Below are 21477 nucleotides of genomic sequence, written 5' to 3' on the forward strand. Positions count from 1 at the left end.
TATCAAGATAAAGAACATTTCTATTACTCTAGGAAGCTCCCTTATCATTCTTTCATTTTTTTCCCAGAAGCAACCACTAATCTCATTTCTATTGCCATAGATGAGCTTTGCCTATCCTGTACTGTATGTAAATATCATACAGTATGTAGCCTTTTGTATCTACCTTCACTCATTTACCCAAGCGTTGTATCTGTGTTGTTGCATGTATCAGTTCATTCCTTCAGCATACTTTCAGTGTTGATTGACTCAGTTAAAGTTAAACTATGCCTAGTACTGCTGTAAAAACACGACGGATGGGAAGGAGAACAGCGGGAAGGTCAAAGGATTAGGAATCAGAACAGCTGGGTTCTAGTTTTGGCTCTGTCAATATATAACCTTTGGAATAATCTGTTTGGGCCTTCATTTTACAGATGAGTTAACTGGCCTGGGAGGGAAAGAGACTTGTCCAAGGTCACCCAGTTAAACAGGTCAGTCAATTCGTGGTTCAGTGAACACCCCCATGATAGAGTCTGGAAATTGCCGCTGTGGATTCCAAAAAGGTATGTTTTTGTTGCAGAGAAACAAATAGAATTTGGATATTTTGGCCATTCAGACACTGTAGCAATGCTCAGAGACCCCGGTCCTCACTGTTTCTGGGATGGAAAGTGTATTTAAGGAGGGAAAGCTCTCTGAGCGTGCATTGGGCATGTATGTCTAAAACCAGACATGCTAGAAAGGCACTGCAGACAGAGGCGGCCAATGTGCCTTGTGCTTGTTTAATCTGTACTTTGATCTCTTTGTGCTCTTTTTGTCTTCCAATGTTTGATCTCCCTGGAGAATCTGAAATGATTGATTTAGTTCTTATACTCCCCCTGGAATAACTTTCATTCTCACACATTTCAAGGTTTAGGGAATCAGCTCACCATTTAAACAGAATACCCGGGCTCTAAAGAATGAAAACTCTTCAGAAGATAGCTGCTAGATAGAAGGAAAGAATCCCTCCCACTTCCTCTGCCTGCTTTAAGTCTCTGCTGGAGCAGAGCAGAGAGCCCTTGCATTCAGTACACGGGAAAGTGTAAGGTTTCAACCTGGACTTGCTTTGGCTCTCTTTGGATTTTTAAAGTGAGCAGCCCAGGACTTAGTCTGGCAACTTTACCTGAGGGAGGGAGAGTGTGAGGAGTATCTCATTACTTATCTAGTAAAACACATTACAGTGCACCTTTGCACTGGACACAGGCCAAGTCCTCAGCCAAGGACCTTGCAGGGAAGAGCCAAATCATGAGCCTGCCCTAAGCCTAGCCAAGGCAGGCACCTAGCCAAAAGGTCTTTCCACTCATCCCTGGCACAGAGGTAGGTGTAGATTGTATAGGGACAGGCACAGACCACATTTATGGCTGTGGGCTGCAGAGCTGAGACTAAAAAATAAGCATGCCGATCTAGAACACCGTGGTCAAGTTGCACTGGTTAATTTCCCTTTTGTAAAGCAGTAAAAAACAGTAAAGTAATATTTACATAGTAAATATGGTTACTTACTGTGTGTTAAGCACTGTAATAGGCATCAGATGCTTGTGAAAGCACAGAGCAGAGAACAGCATAGGCTTTAGACACACTTGGAGGATGATCCTCAATCTGACCTTTACTTCCTCCTCTGTAAAGGTGAGTTGATGGGAGTGTTATGAGTATTAAATGAGATAATATAACTCAGGACAGTGACTAGCACACAATAATGACGATAATAGCTAACATTTAGTGACTGCTTATTAAGTGCCAGGCACTGTTTCTAAGCTCTTTACAGTAAGTCCTCAATGTCATTGACAGGTTCTGCAACTTCAAGCAAAATGACATAACAAAACCAATTTGACTATAGGCTAATTGATATAAAAAAGTTAAATTCCTACTGCATCTCTTTATAACGAAAATACATCGAATGAAACGACACTATTTGAAGGCCTGCCGTACTAATAGTAACTCATTCTTTCAACAACCCTATGAAGAAGGTCTACATTTATTAGTTGTGAGGTCTACGAGGAAAGCATTATAACTATTTTTACAAAAGAAAAAGCAGATCTTGAGATGTTAATTGCCCCAAATCACCCAGCTAGTAAGTGGCATAGTGGGATTTGAAAGCATATCAGAGGGACTGAGAGCAGACTCTGGAACCAGACAGCGTAGGTTAAATGCTCCATAAAAGTTAGTTAATAGTTCAATAAATGCTAACCATTTTTATTACTCATATATTATTTAATTCTTTTAGTGTGCCTATTAAATAGGAATTATCCCCATTTACTTAAGGAAAGAGGCTTGGGTGGCAACAGAGCATCCTTTACCCAAATACATTGTTACCTACCCAATGTCAGCTCCTTCAGGGCTGGGGCCCTCCAAAACTTGCTCCCTCTACTTCACTGGTTTGGAAGTCATTCCCCCTGCTAAGGAGGTTCTTCTACCCATCCTCTCTGCTAGACTCTCCCCACCTCATGGCCTATTATTTCTATTTTAATTACACAAATTAATATATAGATGTTTCTATTGTAAAAGATTTGAATATGTAAGCAAATATAGTCCTTATTGATAGAATGATGGTCATGCAGTGACCATTTATTCACTATTATAAATAATGCTACAATGAACATAATAGTACATAATTTTGTAAAGAGATATTTAAGAGGATTCCTAATAGAGTAAATGCTATTTAAATATTTAAAATATTTATAGATCCCACCAGATTGCCCTCCAAAAGCTTTACTAAATTATGATCCCTTCAATAGTGTGAATGTGTGTCTGTTTCCATCCCCACCAATACTGGTCATTATAAATACTTCTGATTTTTGTCAAGAGGATCGGCTAATAATACTGTTTTTATTTTATTTTTATTTTTATTTTTAGCTGAGCCATCCTTCACCTGTTGGCAGCTCAGCAGTGCTTAGCTCGGGCCAGGACTCGAACCACTGTTGCTCAGAGCTCAAACTCTTGAGCGAGCTCTTAACCAACTGAGTCACTCAGCCGGCCCTAATAATACTGTTTTTAAAATTTGCATTACTCTTATTATCAGTCAGTCATGTACAATATATTTACATTTTCCTGTTTTGGGGGCATATTTAACTTTGTTCACTTTTCAACTGGGCAGTTTGCTTTTTCTTTCGGATTTCTAGGTACTTTTTGTTCCAGATGGTAATCCTTCCTGTTATGTTAGAAATGGGAAAATCTACTTCATCTTTTGAGATTCTTGCTGAAAGCTCTAGTCCACACTATCCCTTTGATGACCCACAGCACTGAGCAGAGATTCATCTTTATATATACACCCAGTCATCCCCTTCTGTTTGAAAGCTGAAATTGGATTTTATTGTTCTTTAAACTGATATTCCTTCTATCTTCTTCTCTCTTTTTTCTTTTCTCCCCACTACCAACACAATAGTAGTATTAGGGCCTACTATACTTTAGATTTATGCTTCTCATACACACACACACACACACACACACACACACACACACACAACTCGAGAAATATTACTGATGATGAATGTCCCTTTGCTTCCCAGCTTCAATGACAGGAGTCACTCCCCAACTCCCTTGCCACTCCCAATGCCTTACAGGGCGAGGCAGAAAGTAATAGAATAGGTAACGTAGTTCCATGGAAACAAAATGAGAAATGGTGGCAACTACTATTAACCAGAGAACACAACCACCTAAAAGAGAAACCATTATTTAGCTCCAGCAAATTGTTGTCAAGTAGGAATCAAAGGTTCATGACGACAACTTCTCTATTTTTTAAAAGCAGAAAAACCTGTATTTTATGTTACATGTACTTTTTAAACGTCAAACCTGTGTGTTTGTTGGGTTGGGAGTGTGTTGAGGTCAGACTCTGGCATAGAAGAGTCACATGTTTGTTTTCCCATTTGCTTTCGTCCTTCCATTAGACTGAATGAAACATTCAGAACAACTTGTGAAAGATAAAGTCATTTATATCACTGTCAGGAATTAGTTGTTCCAGTGTTGTTTTATTTCTGTCTCTCAAACTAGACTAAGCAATATGAAGACAGAGATATTATTCATCACATCAGCTTCCAACAGTGCCTAGAACATGAGTTCTCACAAAACTTGTTGTTGAACCAAAGACTGAATAAATGAACACCTGATTAGGTAGCCAATTTACCTTTAGATTGTAAATATACTTTTAAAATTCAATGTCCATGTATTCAGCTCAGTACTTGGCACACTGACCCAAGACGTAGGGTAACAGAGCATCTCTCAACCCCACTTTGTTTTACATAGCAAATGTTGATCAGTATTTCACATTTGTGGAATAAGATGGGTGAGGATGTGTGGGATCTCTCCATGAAAATACAACAGCTCTTTATGGCAGTCATGTCCAAACCCATGGCTGCCTGGCTCTCAACCTCAGTCCCAAAAGACTATCCCCAAGTTTTATACCTCTTGGCCCACAGTTCCAGTTTAGGATTTCTTCCTCCCATGATCTCTCTGGGTGCTGGTTTCTTCAGGCCATCCTCTGAGGTAAGTGGTTGGGGTCTCAGCTGTGGGCACTGCCTTGCTCTTTCCTCCTCTGTAGCTCCTCCCGACGCCTTGCCTGCTGTTCACTCATACAGTCCCTGAAGGCCTGCACCTGTGGCTGGCACTGTCGCCAGTCCTGGTGCTTAGCCATACACTCCTGCACTGCATAGTGGGAAGCAGCACAGCCAGAGCGGGAGATCATCTGGTCCAGTGGGTCCTCTTCTTCACCCTCCTTCACCTGTCGGGCCCAGGTATGGCCTTGAGTAGACATCTTTGGGAGTCCCTAAACATCAATGGAGGCAAGGTTGGAGGCAAGGTTAGAGTAGGGACATGATTATATATGAAGTTCCTCTAGTATAAGTAACACTGACCGCTGCACTGTTATAGCCTATTTATGCATATGTCTCCCTTTGGAGACTGTAAGCTATTTGCAGACAGATAATGGGCCTGATTCAACTTGGTGCCCCCAGTACTAGTCCTGGCAGAGAACAGGCCTGCTAAATGGTTTGAAATGAATGAAATGAAATAAAGTACGTGAAAATGGTTAGCACAGCACTAAATAAGCTCAAATGGGTTCTGCTAATAGAATTTGAATTGGGTGAAATGTCACCTTTCTGGAGAAGCTATCTCTGATTCACCCCCCTAAAGAATTAATCTCTTCTTCTATTGGCCTTATTCTATGGCTTGAGAAGAACAAAGTTTAACACTTGGGAGAGTACCCAAATATGGTAGGGTTTGAAATGTAGAATGGAGAGTTGTGTGGCTATAGGATACAGCATGCAGGGGCAAGAGATTCATGTGAAGTGTATTTGCCCAGACTGTCTTCCCAAGATCATCTGCTTCAGAATAGCCAGCAGAAGGTAGCACACAGAAGGAACTTACGAAAGGTTTGAAGAGCAAGGACCTCAGACTTTGTATAAATTTCATCATGAACATGCTGTAAAGGAGCGAGGACTCCTTAATGCCTTTCCTGTGTCTCTGATTTATTCAGCAGATTATCACTGAATACTTACCATGTACCAGGCACTATGCTAGAGTTGAGGATACAGGAGCAACCAGGACACATAAAGTTCCTGCCTTATAGTTTACAATCTAGGCAAGTAAACAGCCAATTTACTATACATTGTGTACAGATAGCTCATATTGGGAACACAGTGGAGAAGTGATACCTAATCCAGACAAGGGGAGAAATAGGCAGGGAAGGCTTCCTGGAGGAAGTGATTACTAAACGGACACCTGAAGGGTGAACAGGAGTTAACTAGAGATGGAAAGGAAGAATATTCCTGGTCAATAGACAAACGGGGTGGGGGGGGGGAGCGGGGATTGGGACAATATAAGGGGAATGGAAAGTTCTGTATGACTGGAGAATAGGATATGAGGAGAAAACTAAACAAATTAACAAATTAAACTGGTGAGATGAGAAAGTATCTGATCATAGCAAGGCCTTGTTAGCCATGTTAAGGCATTTGGAGGGCCAAGAGGAAGTCACAAGAAGGATTTAAACACTCCAAAGCCCTACATAAAACTCATTTGCTTTGGAGGTAGTATAACTTGAGGAGGGGGTAAAGGAGCTTTGAAAACAGACTGGTTGGAAACCCAGCTTTGTCACTGACATTTTGAGTGGCCTTGAGCAAATTACTTCATAATAGTTTCATTACTGTACGTTTCCTCTTTCTAAATACACTGTGAGCTCTTTAAAAAGCACACTGGCAAGAAAAGTGCTTTGGATCCTAAGCCAAGAAATCCGGGTTCGAATACCAGCACACGTCTTATCTTGCAATCTTTTTTAGTTTCCTCCTTAAGGTAATATTTAACTCACGAAATTACTGTAAGAATTGACATAATAATGCCAAATGCATGGGGTACAACAGGATTCAGTAAAAGCTACCGTACGCCCTTCTCCACCATATCCCGGCTTCAGTCTCCTTCGGAGTAAAAAAAGACCCTTGCTCGGAGATGAGGGCAAGCTAGATAGCCGGCAGCTGGATCTCGAGGAGGGTTGTACCAGGAAGGAATGGAAAAGACCGGAAAGCTGAGAAACCCAAGCGGCCAAATCATCTAAAGCTCCTTTCCCACCTTCAGGAGAGAGCACCTGCGCCCGTGCAACCAGCAAGCGCGCTCACGTAGTGCCCGTTACGTTTCACCGTGCAAAGACGAGGCACGCAGTGCTCACCGAACAGGCGGACAAGAAGACCCGAATGCGCGTTCCAGCACGTCCACTTTGGAGGCAGTCGGAACTCTTCCGATCCTACTGCCAGGAACTAGCCTCTGTGAGGGGCACGCGCGCGGAAGGGGGAGGGAAAGGAAGGGACCCACCGCGCATTTTCATTGGTGGTCTCTCTTTGTAGATCCCGCCCTCCGCCCTACTTCCGGGAAAGAGCGGAAGAGGCGGGTTGGTGGAGGTGGGGTCAAGATGGCGGCGCCTTTGAGGATTCAGAGCGACTGGGCGCAAGCCCTCAGGTGAAACCAGTCCCAGAACCCCGACAGAGGAGGCGGGTAGTGGATATTGCCTTTCCGTTAAGGAGAGTCATGCCCGATCCAGGAATATCCATAGGGGTTACGTCATTAACTGTTAAGGGAGTATTGGGTCTAGAAAACGAAGTCTCAAACCCACATGGTCATTGTCATTCTCAGAAGAGCTATCCTGAAGCTAGGGAAACACATAAGAGCTGTGTGATCCCAGCAGCAGGACTAGGATCAATGCGTTGTAAAAAGACAGGAAAACTGGGAGGCAGGAAGCCGAGTAGTCAGTCATTTAACAAATATTTATTGGTCGTTAACTATTTGCAAAAGTCCCAGTATCCACCACCACCACATTGTCTTTTACTGTGTGATGGAATCTTTGCATCCTTCTCGGTCCCTAGTGGTATGTTAGTCATATCGGACCATTCTATTTAGTAAACAATGTAGCACCTACCGGGTCCAGACTCTGACCTAGATAGATGCTCCGTGCAGTACTCTATACTTTAAAGGGGTGGTTCCTGCTCTCAAGCTGACAACTTAATTGGGAATGCACAGCAAACCATTCATTTATTTAACATACATTTATTGATCATATACTGGGCATTCACCAGGATGACTACAGTAGTGCCGTGAATGGCAATTTTTATTACTAATAAGGATTTTCAAATTGGAACAGTGGTGAAGATGAATAAAACATTCCTGCATTTAAGAAACTTAACACCTTACTAAGTGGGCTAAAATAAAGTACACATTACTTACTATAACACAGAATGTGTGATAAGCAATAAAGGAAGAACACTAACATTTATTGAGGGCTAGCAGGTACCTATGAGAAAATGCAGGATCAGAATCAGAGGAAGTAACTTGCCCAAGATCATGCAGCTAATAAGTGATAGAGACTTGCTGGCAACCTATGTCTTTCTGTCTTAAAAGGCTAGACCCTTTCTGCTATACCCTAAGAGTGTATAGGATGCTGAGAGAATGATTTGGACGACTGGGGGTGTGCATTCTAAAACATGAAACGTCTGTGAGGTGGTAGAACACAGACATTGTATACTAGTCCCAGGTTTCAATTCCTGCTTCATAGCTAGGCAAGTCACTTCTCTCTGAGCTTCAGTTTTGGGGGGGTTTTTTATCTTTAACCTGAGGATTAATAAAAGATATCTTGTTAAATTGTTGTCAGGATTAATGATGCTATATGCAAAGTACCTAGCACAGGGCCTGGTTTACAATAATCCCAATAAATATTTAAATATAAAATATTCTTGATTTTTAAAAGCCGTGCAATTACAAATGAATAGTGAGCTCCCTATTGATGAAATATGTGTGCCTCATTTAACCAATAGATATATGCATTAAACACTTAATCCACAATATTTCTTCAACAAATAAAGTTCGTCTTAGAATAATCTATGCCTGGATGAGATATTAGACTAGATCATGTTTAAGTAGTATGGCCAAACTGGAAATTATATGATCCTCTTTCTCCCCTTGTACCAGTGGCATCCTTTTCAACTTGAGTGAGCCTAATTAGGCTTTTGTCTCTCTTCATAGGAAGGATGAAGGGGAGGCCTGGCTGAGCTGTCACCCGCCAGGTAATGTCCTTAAGTCTGTATGTGTTCCCTTTAGAGAAAAAGGATTTCCTACCCCTAGAAGAGAGCTTCCTACTTTCTCCTGGCCCAAACTCCTTGCATAATGCTCATAGTCTTCAGATGTTCTTGACCAGTCTGTGATGTACTGACATCACCCCAACTCCTCCATTCTAGGGGAAGGCCTTCAGATTGGTTTTCCATTTAGAAGTCATAAACTTATTCATAGAGACACTGCTGATGCATCTTAAACAGCCTCTTAGCTATATATTATTGTATTCTAAGTAGTTCTACAGCTTCAAGTGTGACCTTCCTGATGATGATTCCTAGATCTATAGCCCTAACCCTGGTCTCTCTTCAGTTTCAAGGAGAGATTGAACAGTTGTCTGCTAGCTGTTTCTGCTTGAAGCTCTCAGTGTCGTCTTGAGTTTATCACATCCAAAACCAAGCTGAGCACTTCTTTTGTCAAATAGGTTTCTTTCTTAATTTTCTCATTTCTGAAGTTACCATCATTCTAAACATCAGAGTGTAAAACCTAGTCACCGTACCATATCCAGAATTCCCAAGTCTTAACAATTTTTCCTTTGAATGAAACTCCTGTTATTCCCATCCATTTGTTTGCAGTTAGTGTGGTAACATTTAAAAAAATTTTCTAAATTTGAGAGAATGTTTTGTTTTACCGATTATTTTTCATCTCAGATATCTTTGATGTCTTTATATAATATATTCTATTTCTATGAGAAATAGAGTTTTAAACAGTTTTCTTTTGAGGAAATTGGTGCTTCATAGAAGAGAAGATATAGTAACTAGAAGGTCTATAGTCAAGGGTTTTGTTTTATTTTTAAGATGGGAACTAATTGGAGAACAATTAAAATAGAGGTTGTAGGTAGAGGAGAGAAGGACTAACAAATATTAATATCTTAGGGGAGAGAGAAGGAGATTGAATTAAGTGTAAAAGATTAAGGAAAGAAGGTGAAGGTAAGTGCAGATGTAAATAAATGCATAGGCATGGACATGGAAATTTGTGAGTGTCTTATAGCCTCAGTTTTCTTTGTGATGTTGGAGGTAGAGTGTGCTCTTAAGGAAGAGGGGTTTTTTTGTTTTATTCTTAAAATCGTTTTATTGAAATAAAATGTGTGCTATCTGTGTGCTAGATACTATACATATATTATTTCTATTTCTCACAACCCTCTAAGGTAGGTACTATTAGGTTTCCCATTAAAAAAAAATAACAGCTTTATTGAGCTATAATTCATGTACCATTACATTTATCTCTTTAAAGTGTACAATTCAGTGGATTTAGTTTATTCACAGAGTTGTGTGTCTATCACCACTATCAATTCCAGAACATTTTTATCACCCCTAAAAGAAACCCTATATTCTTTAGCAGTCACTTCCCATTTCCTCTCCTCACAGCCCCCTAACAACCACTAATTGACTTGCTGTCTCTATGGACTTGCCTTTTCTGGACATTTCATATAAGTGGAATTATATTATGTTTGGTCTTTTGTATCTGACTTCTTTCATTTAGCATAACATTTTCAAGGTTTATCCATTTTGTAGCATTCATTCCTTTTGTGGTCAAGTAATAATCTATTGTATGGATATACCACATTTTTAAAAATAATTTTTTATTTTTTAATCACAGTTGACATACAATATTATATTAATTTCAGGTGTACAACATAGTGATTAGACCTTTATATAACTTATGAAGTGATCACTCTGATATGTCTTAATACCCATGACATCATTCATAGTAACTACAGTATTATTGACTGTATTCCCTATGCTGTACTTTACATTCCCATCACTATTTTTATAACTGGCAATTTGCACTTTTAATCCCTTCCCCTTTTTCATCCATCTCCCCAACCCTCCTCCCATCTGGAAACCATCAAAATGTTTTCTGTATTGAGTTTGTTTCTGTTTTATTTGTGTATTTTATTTTTTAGATTCCACATGTAAGTGAAATCATATGATATTTCTCTTTCTCTGTCTGACTTATTTCACTTAGCAAAATATCCTCTAGGTCCATCCATGTTGTCACAAATGTCAAGATCTTACTCTTTTTTATGGCTACATATATGTACACATCTTCTCTATCCATTTGTCTGTTGGTGAACACTTAGTTTGCCTTCATATCTCGGCTATTGTAAATAATGCTGCACTGAACATAGGGATGCATATGTCTTTTCAATTAGTGTTTGGGGTTTTGGGGGATAAATACCCAGAAGTGGAATTTCTGGGTCTTTTGTCTCTTGTTATAACCTTTGTTTTAGTCTGTTTTGTCTGATATTAGTGTTGCTACCCCAGCTTTTTTTGTTGTTGTTTCCATTTGCATGAAATATCTTTTTCCATCCCTTTCAGTTTGTGCATGTCTTTCAATCTGAAGTGGGTCTCTTGAAAGCAGTATATGTATGGGTCTTGTTTTCTTATTTATTCAGCCACCTTGACTTTTTTTTTTTTTTTAAGATTTTATTGGGGAATTGTGGGAAGGGTAACAGCGCTGGGGAATTGGGGAAGGGGAACAGACAGGTAGACAAATTGCTGTTTTGTTCTTCAGTCTAGTTGTGGAGGACGTCGCTTCACTGGCCCATGTTGGCATGATCATTGTGCTCTTCCCGGGTAAGGCAATCGGTCGCCGGTCGTTGATCAGCCGCTCACAGCGGCTCCCGGTAGTTCACGCTGGCTGCCAGCCACTCACGTAGCTCACGGCAGCCCACTGCAGCCTTGCTGCAGCCTACGCCGTCGCTGGCGACCCACAGCAGCCCAGCTCCAGGTCGAGCTGCCGTTCATCATCTTAGCTGTAGAGGGCGAGCACCACTGGCCCTCAATGTGGGATCCAAACTGCAGCCCTGCTTCTCAGAGCTGGTGCTCCCAAGTGAGCTCTTAACCAGCTGAGCCACTCGGCCGGGCCTCAGCCACCTTGACTTTTGATGAATACACCACATTTTTAATTCATTCATCAGTTGATGTACATTTGAAAAAAATTGATGGACATTTGAGTTGTTTCCACTTTTTGACTATTAAGGAAGAAGGTTTTGATGGCAGGATGGGTGTCATGAGAATTGGCTGCTGTGGGGAATAGAAGGGGCAAATGGCTGCAAAACCGTACAGAGCTCAGAAACATGAACTGTAGTGGGGCCAATCTGCCCAGTTATGTCCTTCGCTGTAGCAGCGCTCAGCAGCCTGCATGTAGAAATGTAGAAGGTGAGTGGTTGAATTAATCCCAGTTCTATTATATTAAAAAACCTAGACTGAGATCATTTCAGTGACTGTACAAATGTAGAGAGGTCATTGAGGATGCTGACAGGAGATTGGTTGAAATGATGTATCATGAAAGGCAGACTTCATAGGGCAGTTAGTGAAACCAGGAGGGATTCACAGAGTTCCTCAATCCTATTTTTGTGGCATCCTTCTGAACTAGCATTTCTTGCCACTTCCTTGCCAAAAGCTTTTTCACTAGATCTTCTCCCTAGATGGTAAGTTCCTTCGTTAATGTCCTTCAACTACCTTTTCCATGACTGTTATAACCAAACTGGTATATTAATTGATTCCTCCTTCCCCCTTGTTCTTTCTGACTTTCTTTTGTTCTTGACGTGACCCCTCTCTGACTTGAAGTTTCCTTTTCATTATCTTCTTCCTTTTCCTAGCTTTCTTTTAAGGTCCTACTCAAGTCCCACCCTCTCAAGGAAGCCCTCTTGCTCTGTGAATCCATGATGGTTTTTACTTCCCTCCTAGAATTTCAGTTTGGTACAACAGTTATTTGCTGAATAATTTGTAGCAACCAGCTATTTTCTGAACTCACAGTCTAATGGGGAGGTCAGAAATGTAAATGGAGTGTTATGAGCTGTTACAGAAGTGTAGAAATACAGTACAGAATATGAATAGAACTGTTTTTAACTCCATTCTGCCATCTGCATATGTTTATGTATAGGATAATATTTAGCCCATATCACTGCAAAACAGTGTTCTTCATAAGCACATTTTTCAGATTAATGAAGCTTAACTCTTTACTATGTACTATGTGTATATACTGTGGATAAATACATATATTCATGCTGATCTTCACCTTTCATCCTGGAAGAATTCCATTTCACTGCCAGTAAAACTGAGGTTGAGATCACTTTAGTAGCTTTCTCTACAAATGCTATTCTTATATCTCTAAATCTTTGTTCCTAGCTTTTAGCCCTTGAGTATATTTCCCAACTTAGGCTAGTGCTCTTTCTACTTTGCCTCATTTTTAGCACAAATCCCTGCTTTTCTTTCATGAGCCAATTTCCTACCATCTATACAGATGCCTGAATTGGGTCTTCACGGAGAAAAATGTTAAATTCTTGTCATTTTTTGAGACATGCTTCTTTTGTGCTATATAGGGAAACCAACTTTGTATGGCAGCCTAACTTGTCAAGGAATTGGCCTTGATGGCATCCCAGAGGTTACAGCTTCGGAAGGATTTATTGTGAATGAAATAAACAAGGTAGGTTTTTATGTCTGCTAGATGGCACCGTGTCCAAAACTATGGTAGTGCCTATATATCTATCATACTTCAAATAACGATACTATCTGTGTATCAGTGTCATCTCTGTTTCATTTGTACAATAATCATAGTTTTTACTGCCTTTGAATGTCAAGAGTTTTCTTTTTCTTCTGAAGTTACATATACTTTTAGATGCAATCAAACTTCCTTTAACTTCCCTTATAACACCACTGTCCAACAGATAATGTGAGCCATATATATAATTTTCCAGTAGCCACATGAAAAAGGTAAAAAGAAACAAGTGAAATTAATTTTAATATTTTATTTAACCCAAGACATCTAAAATATTTCAACCTATAATTTGTATAAAAATTATTAACGAGATAGTTTACATTCCTTTTTTCTGTGTATATTTTACACTTATAGCACATCTCAGTTCAGACTCTAGTTTTTTATTGGACATACTTGATATGTGTTTAGGTTTTATAAAATTTACAGTTGAAAACATAGAATCACATACCCAAGTAGTTCCAATACTTAAAAAGTTTTCCAATAACTGGATCAAGTATCAATTTTTAAATTAAACTTTAAATAAAATTAAAAATGCAGTTCCTTATTTGCATTGGCCACATTTTAAGTGCTCAATAACCTTATGTGGCTAGTACCTACTGTATTGTACAGCATAGCATTATAATATGCATGGCTAGGCCTTGGTGAAGCCCTACATGAATAATACTTATTAGTTTTTCTCATCAGTCTTTGAGGTGAGTAGATGGCCAGACTAAGTGTTGCAGAACCCATGATCTGACTTTCCTTACTCATTCAGATGGCTGCAGCCAATATGCTCTGGTGAGATGATTCCCAAAGGGTAAACCAGTCTTTCTTTCCCTTTCTTGCTTGCTTGCCTTTCTTCCTTCCTTTTTTTTTGTGTGTGTAAATAAACTTTTTTAGTTGTAAAATATTTCTGGTATACTGACAAGAATAAAGGATACTTTATTTTTTACATAAGATTTTTAGCAAATATTCATTACCCTCTGTGCAAAGTAATAGGCTACATGTTTTTATATAACTTATATTTGTTTTTCATAAACACCTATGGTATGGAAGAAAGGGTCAGAAGATCTGAGCCCAACTGTTAATTAACTCTTACACTTACTAGCAATATGAATTTGGACAAATAGCTTAGTTCCCTGAGCCTCAATTTTCTCATCTATTAAATGGAGATAATATTCTGCCTCATAGGCTGGTTAGTGGGGAATGAGACTACATATAAATGAAACTAAAATATTACAAAAATGAGTTGTTGATCATAATAGTCCTTTTGAATTGGCATTTTATTATTTTTTTTTTATTTATTTTTTTTTTAAAGATTTTTTTTTAATTTTATTTTATTGGGTAATTGGGGGGATGGGAACAGTACTGGGGAATTAGGGGAAGGGGAACAGACAAGTTGCTGTCGTTTTGTTCTTCAATCTAGTTGTGGAGGACGCTGCTTCACTGGCCCAAGTTGGCACCATCATTGCGCTCTTCCCTGGCGAGGCAGATCAGTCGCCGGCTTCTGGACGGCCGCTCACTGCGGCTGCTGGCCGCTCACGCTGGCTGCTGGCTACACACGGTAGCCCATGGCAACCCACTGCCACAGGGACTGCAGCCTACGCCGTCGCCAGCGACTCTCGGCAGCCCAGCTCCAGGTTGAGCTGTTGTTCAGCATCTTAGCTGTAGAGGGCAGTGTCACTGGCCCTCATATGTGGGATCCGAACCGGGGCCCTCTGGCATCCCAAGCGAGTTCTTAACCATCGCGCCACTCGGCCGGCCCTTGAATTGGCATTTTAAATGTCCATTTTACATATAAGCAAACAGATGCATTAACCCCTAATAATCAAAGCTAGTTGGACTGTATGTCAGAACTGAAACCCAGTTCTGTTTACTTCAAGTATACCACCACCTTGCAAATGTACATTTTCCCCTGGTGTTTCACCAGTATCCATTCATAGCCTGGGTGCTGACTTCCTTTTTTCCCTTGGTACTCAGGCCCTGATACTGTCCTTATCTTCTGACATCATTGCTAATTTCTGCTGTGTAGCTGCTGGGTCAGACAGTAAGTGCTTATGGTTGAGCATTCATTGGTTTCCTAACTGCCATGAGTCACTTTGCTATTTGATGTTGCTACATTGCTCTTTTAAACAGACCTGTCAATATGCTTAAAAACCTAACCCCAGAGGATAAAAAGTTTTTTATCTTAGTGTGGAATAATACTCATACTCCCCACCTCACCCCCCAAATTCTGTCTGTTCTGTCTGTTTTGATTTCTAATGCAGCTTTTCTTTAAAATATTTTCATTAACAGCATGGTTATCTACTGCTGACATTGGAAGGTAGTTTAGTATTTATCTTCCTTCATAGTCTGTTTATGGATTAAAGATTGATTTGCAGGATTGATAAACAAGAGAAAACAATTGATTCTTGAAACCTTTCACATAATTAGCCCCAAAGAAATGAAGCCTTCTGAGAGCAAACCAATGCTTACAGAGGCCTGAACACTAAACTCTCAGAGGTCCCGGCATCCTTACTTGGTATGAATATTTAGCCAGAGTTTAGCTGACATTTTAGTTTCGTGTACAGGAGACAGTTCCAAATCCAGGTCAGCTCTTTGGCAGCTGTATGGGCTTTGTCCTGTGGTTAGAAGCGAAAACTCATTTAATGAAAGGGCTATAGGCAGCCAGACCTAGATAAGCTGGCTAAGAAAGTACTGTTTGTATAGATATTCTAATTGTCTTTTTAAAGGAGTAGAGGACCTGTGATAAGAGCATATTGATTTTCAGTGATAAAAATATCATAACTTTGAAACTGTTCTTTCTAAAGAACTATGAGGACTGTGCTTGTTGTACATAGATGAGCCTTATAAAGAGGTTAAGAAAATCTTGATTACTGAAGACGTTTTCATTATCCAGAAGGATTTCCAGAAACTTTGAAGTACTACTGCAGAAGAGATAAGAAGTTAGGGGCTATTTGGGGAGAGCAGCTCCTCGGCTCTGTGTAGGAGATATATACTGAAATGATGGTGTTGGTATTCTGCTGGTTAGAGTAAGGGACTGTCATATTGAATCCTTGAGGAGGTGTTTACCAAGTCTTTTATACCTCTACACATGCTACCTTGAAGCACCAATGTACTTATCTGTGATGGTTACAAAGGCTGCCTTTAGCAAGTCATGTCGCCTGAATCTAACGTTGGTTCTAGTATAATTTCCTACTATGTCACCAGTGTTATATTGCTACAGTAGCTGAAAGGTATGTGATAATAACTAGACGTAACACGTGGGGAATCATAATACAGCTATGACTGTGACAATGACCAGTCTATGAACATGTACAGTCAGTTTAACACCTAGGTGGGAATGGGTACTGCAAGCCTGACCAGGGCCTACGCATTGTAAGAGTGTACCATAATTTACTTTACCAGTTTTCTCTGGTAACTATACATGTCAGTAGGCTAACATTTTCTGGAGTTTCTTACAGGCAGCAAGTTTACTTTTAGACTAGTCTTTTAGGCCCTAGGCTTGAGGGCTGGTGCTGTTTCCTCACATCTATTGATGCTGTTCCTTGCCCCACTGCTAATTGAGAGTACTGCTATTAGATTTTCTTCTAAAACTTAATGCTCTCATGTTTGTCACTTGTATCCTAGTGTTGGTTTGTCTTCTGTGAGACAGTGTTACATAAAAAGATAATGGTGTCTCATCGATATCAAATGGCATTGCAGCCCTCTCAGTGAAAGTACTGCTGACCTGTAAGGGAGTGATAGTTTTGTGAGCTAGGGAAGGAGGATTAGAGAAGATTAAAAGATGAGAATTTCCTGTTATCCTAATGTTTTGTTTAAGAGACTTTAATTCCATTGGAGTAGCTTTACTGATGTATTTCATCTTTCCCTCTCTGTTTAGAAAAGCATTCATATTTCATGTCCAAAGGAAAATGCATCTTCAAAGTTTTTGGCACCATATACTACTTTTTCCAGAATTCATGCAAACAGTGTAAGTATTTTGATAAAATGAGGAGAAATGTAATAGCATGTTAATTTTTCATTTTATCTGCTTGTCTAGTGCTATAAACATTCATAATTAACATTATAAGATAACACAGCGGAAGAAGTGTGATAATGTTTGGGATCACATAGAATATGTGTACAAATCCACTCAATGGTAATCTTAGAGAAAGGAATTTTGAAGTGAAATTTCCTTATATATGTTTTAGCAGAGCTACTTGCCAGCTTTTGGACAATGATGATAGTAGCTGATGTTTGCATAATTTGTCGCTGCTCATATTTCTTTCCCCTTTGCTCTAGGACAGGGACATTTTCTTCAAGTACAGCTTATTGAGGAATAATTTTCAAAGGTCTTTCTGATAAACTCCTTTCTACCACCATGGGCTTTTGGAAACAGAAGTGAGAAATAGGTGGATAAACTGATTATATTAAAGTCTTCCACTTTTTGTTGTGTGGTACATTTTTAAAATAACTATTTTTTCCCTTATTGTAAAACATATATTTAGTGATGAAAATTTAGGAAATATGAAAGAAAGTGAATCACTCATATTTCCATAACCTAAAGATAACTGTTGTAAACTTTTGTTATATAGCCTTTACATTACAGGACATTCAGGTATTTCCAATTTCATGAATTTCTATTTTGATGATATACTTACAACTAACTGTCGTTCACAAAAATCAGAAGAAATTAGAATACATTTGTAAATGTAGAGTTGCAGAGTCACAGGGAATGCAAATTATAAGGCTTTTGCTATGGTCTGAGTGACCTCCACTTAACTGATTTTTTTGAGTCAACTGTTGCTCTGCGTTTCCTCTGGAAAGCATACCGACTGATGCCCACAGCATGTTCCCAGTTCATAAGCTCTTCTTTGAGGCCTGCATACTTCTGACACTGCTGGTTAAGTTGATGCTTACCAAGGGTCAGTTACAATGCCAGTGATGTTGTTTTTAAAATTATCTTAATTAAACCGATGAAATATGGGTGTGAAAAGGTAGAGCGTAATTATGTCTTTTATAGTATATGTGAGCAAGATAAATGCAAAATGTTAGGGAAAAGATTTTTTTTAAAACCTTAGATGAATTTTTGTTCTTAGATTACTTTGTAAGTGTGAACAAAGATTTGCCTTGCTTTAAAGAACCGGAAGTTGTAAATTGTGCCTTTTGGTTATAGTTTATTAAAAGAAAGTCAAGATGAAGCTTCCTTGTAGTAATCAGTAGACTAATGAAAAAATTAGTGAATTTTAAAGTATATTTATATATTTGAGTTAAAATGTAGGCATTTATATACTTTATTTTGTACTATAACAATTTTTTTTATTAATTGACCTGCCACTGGCCCTATCCATTGACTAAAAAAGATTTTTATTGTATTGTTTTTCTACCAGTCTGACTTAACATTCTCGGCCAGTACTGCGTATTAGAATTTTTTTGTTTTACCATTTTGAGAGATAGTATTTCATTATTTTAATTTACACTCCTTTGATTAATCATTTGAATAAAACTGTGGTGTAGAGCTTACATTCTAGGCGTGTGGGACCAGACAATATTTGCTAATGATTTGGATATGAGCTGTGAAAGAAAATTAGAGGAGTTGAGATGATTCCAAAAATTTGGGCCTGAGAAGTGGGTAAATTGTGGCACCATTTACAAATTGGGGGAGAAGTAGTTGTATTGATTTGGAGCAAGGGGAAATATGAGTTCTGGTTTGGACATATTAAGTTTGAGTTCTCCACTCGAAAGCCTAATGTAAATGCCTAGCAGGCAGTTGGATAGATGCCACCTGAGTCGGGAAAGAGGTTGAGTTATGTTGCTTTAGGGATTAAACTGATTTCAGAGTAAGTAGAAAAGTGTTTAAATATGACTTGTTTCTGGGCCCTGCGAATGGGGACAGTGGCTGGTCTTGTTGATACAGGTCAGATGGCTTTACTTTCCTACTTAGTATTGATGAGGTACTTCATCCTTGTTCCCAAAGGCTGTCATTTGGTATTTGTTGAGTAGTTACTATGTACGTAGGCTCGGATTTGTGTAAGAAAGTGCTGTGCATGGTTCTGACACTTACAGAACTCATTATGTAGAACCAGACATAGAGTTGAAAGAAGCTAATTGACAGTACAAGTAGTCAGACTTAAGATCCAGGATTAGGGTGGAAGCAGTGGTCTTGGAGAAGAAAGGTAGATCAGAGATATGTATCCTACCCTAGAATGTGAAGGCAGAGCTATGTCAAATTTACTTCTGTGTCCCCAGTGCTCAGTAGTGGGAAGCCAGGAGCAGAATGGGATTATTATGAGGATCAAATGATATATATGTATTTGAAAATGTTTTATAAATTATAAAACATGATATAAATGTTAATTGTTGTCATAATCTTTAAAATTAAAGGATCCAAAATTAACAGCCTTTTCTAAGGAACCAACATAAAGAAGAAAAAGTCTCAGAAAGTGTTAGAGTTGATATATCCTTTTAGTTCTTGCCAACCCCATTCATTATGCTTAATTGGCATAGAACAAATTAAAATAGAAGGTTGGCTAATTAAAGCCAAAGTCTCTACTTTTTGCTTAATAACTTAGGTCATATGGGAATCATTGTTGCTGGGAATATGTCTGGGATTGTGTATCTCAATCCTACATTTCTGGAATATTTGCAATTGGGTGTTTTTTTAATAAAAGTTGTGTATGTATGCATACATGTATATGGAAGAGACTTGGCATTTTGATCATGGCTTATGCACGACGTGATTGCTAATATTGAAACTGTATAAGTGAATCTGGGAATTCTCTGTTACTTATTCTGAAACACACACACACACACACACACACACACAATTAGGAATTTACAGAGGAAATATGAAGTAGTCAATTGGAAGTGTTTTTGCTTTTCCTTGAATCCTTCTGGTACATTTTGGAAGACTGTCTTTTGTGTAAGTGATGTTCCTAAGAATTGGAAGCGGTATCTTAATTTTAAAATAAAATAGCAAAAGATGTAAACTATGGAAATGCTATGGGGATAGGGAACACTTTTTAACTGAAGCAGGAGATTATAGATAATTGTAAGAATATTTTTTTGGTTCAAGAAGTAAAAGGTGTTGGCTGTAGGCTTGTTGAGAATTGGTGATAGTAAGTCAACCTTCACATGAAACACATGTCCTTTGTGTTAGGAAGCAAAGGCTCGAAGAAGCCTCAGAGGAGTGTGAGATGGGAGGTTTATAACATTAACACATTTCAAAGGAAGATGAGTATTTCATTATGTGTAACACCGGTTTTATCTTTTGAACAGATAACATGCCTGGACATTTCCAGTGGAGGAGGCCTTGGTGTGTCTTCTAGCACTGATGGGAGCATGAAGATCTGGCAGGCTTCCAATGGAGAGCTCAGAGTAAAGGCTTTGGATACACTTTTGGGGTCTTAATACATAAAGGGTAGTCTTAGAAACCTTAGACTGGGTAATGGAAAGAAGAGTGGCCCATTGTATGGGCCACTGCATTTCAATTGATCTTTGTTCTTGCATTTGTTAAGCTGAGAGACATCCTCAAGTTTGGTGATCTGCCAGAACAAATTGGGGCTGGAACAGTGGAGGAGCCAGGCCAGCAAATGTCTAAGTGGGTGGTCCCTTGGTATGAACTGCCTTTAGTAATCGGTTTCTAAGAGTAGCTAGGCTGTTATACTAACTATATATGACTGAGCCCCTCAGCCTGTACAGAGGATTTTAAGAAGGGGTAAGAGTCCTCAGGCCTCCTCAGCTTCTTTTATGTAGATCTAGACTTAGGGATGGCTGTGAGAGCCATGGAGTTCAAATCCACAATGTCTGTAGCCAAAGCCGGAAAGGGAGCCAGCAGCTCTTAGAACACTACCTTGTAGACAAATGAGCTAAAGAGATCGTTTGGACCTCCTCAGTTTTAAAACCTAGTATGTGGTTATAGCATGTTGATATTTCATTTAAGGGACTAAGGATATGGGAAGTAAGAGAACATCAAGGGATGGACGAGAGAACTAGCATGGAATTTTCTTTTGTTTTTCCAGAGAGTATTGGAAGGACATGTGTTTGATGTGAATTGTTGCAGGTTTTTCCCATCAGGCCTTGTGGTTCTGAGTGGGGGAATGGATGCCCAGCTGAAGATCTGGTCAGCTGAAGATGCTAGCTGCGTGGTGACCTTCAAAGGTCACAAAGGAGGTATGAAGGGTAATTTCTTCTCTAGAAGACTTCTCTAATGATTCCCAGAGATGAGTCACCAAAAAGATAGAAACAGAAGGTCATTTCCCACAAAAATACAAATAGTTCATTCAACTGGCCATTTAAATGAGCTGCTGTTTCCCCAAGGATTAGAAATTCTTTTGCTACTCAGTCTTGTTATTGCTGTCTAGAACTAACTGCCTCACACAGATGTTAATAGCTGTTTTCCACAATTGATAAGCGAAAAACATC

General features: G+C 39.2%; 2 protein-coding genes and 1 long non-coding RNA gene across 7 annotated transcripts in view; 1 reads left to right on the forward strand and 2 right to left on the reverse strand.

Annotated features, from left to right (window-relative positions):
- LOC109386355 (uncharacterized) overlaps nucleotides 1-2542 on the reverse strand; it is a 41114-nt gene extending 38572 nt beyond the window's left edge. Inside the window, exon 1 of the long non-coding RNA XR_002124780.1 lies at nucleotides 1513-2542. This is a non-coding gene — a long non-coding RNA (uncharacterized LOC109386355). The remainder of the gene's footprint in view (nucleotides 1-1512) is intronic.
- A 1379-nt stretch (nucleotides 2543-3921) lies between these two features.
- On the reverse strand, nucleotides 3922-6747 carry COA4 (cytochrome c oxidase assembly factor 4 homolog). 2 transcript variants are annotated; one of them, XM_019649434.1, is made up of 2 exons: nucleotides 6659-6747; nucleotides 3922-4768 (listed from the first exon to the last, which is right to left on the reverse strand). In XM_019649434.1, exon 2 carries the CDS (start codon nucleotides 4754-4756, stop codon nucleotides 4505-4507), a length of 252 nt encoding a protein of 83 aa, XP_019504979.1. In that variant the 5' UTR covers nucleotides 4757-4768; nucleotides 6659-6747; the 3' UTR covers nucleotides 3922-4504. The 2 variants fall into 2 exon arrangements, with proteins under 2 accessions (XP_019504979.1, XP_019504980.1); XM_019649435.1 differs by lacking the exon at nucleotides 6659-6747 and adding an exon at nucleotides 6562-6652.
- Nucleotides 4805-21477, forward strand: part of PAAF1 (proteasomal ATPase associated factor 1) — a 33496-nt gene continuing 16823 nt past the window's right edge. Inside the window, exons 1-7 of one of the 4 annotated variants that reach the window (XM_019649432.1) lie at nucleotides 4810-5581; nucleotides 6568-6945; nucleotides 8503-8543; nucleotides 12917-13020; nucleotides 16955-17044; nucleotides 20332-20430; nucleotides 21075-21225. In XM_019649432.1, coding sequence (XP_019504977.1) covers nucleotides 5514-5581; nucleotides 6568-6945; nucleotides 8503-8543; nucleotides 12917-13020; nucleotides 16955-17044; nucleotides 20332-20430; nucleotides 21075-21225 — 931 coding nt within the window. In that variant the 5' untranslated portion in view covers nucleotides 4810-5513. Of the gene's footprint in view, nucleotides 5582-6567; nucleotides 6946-8502; nucleotides 8544-11132; nucleotides 11166-12916; nucleotides 13021-15051; nucleotides 15119-16954; nucleotides 17045-20331; nucleotides 20431-21074; nucleotides 21226-21477 lie in introns of those variants that run through there. The other 3 variants (XM_019649429.1, XM_019649431.1, XM_019649433.1) reach the window with 3 other exon arrangements.

This window comes from Hipposideros armiger, unplaced genomic scaffold, assembly GCF_001890085.2.
Source record: "Hipposideros armiger isolate ML-2016 unplaced genomic scaffold, ASM189008v1 scaffold_132, whole genome shotgun sequence".
NCBI lineage: Eukaryota > Metazoa > Chordata > Mammalia > Chiroptera > Hipposideridae > Hipposideros > Hipposideros armiger.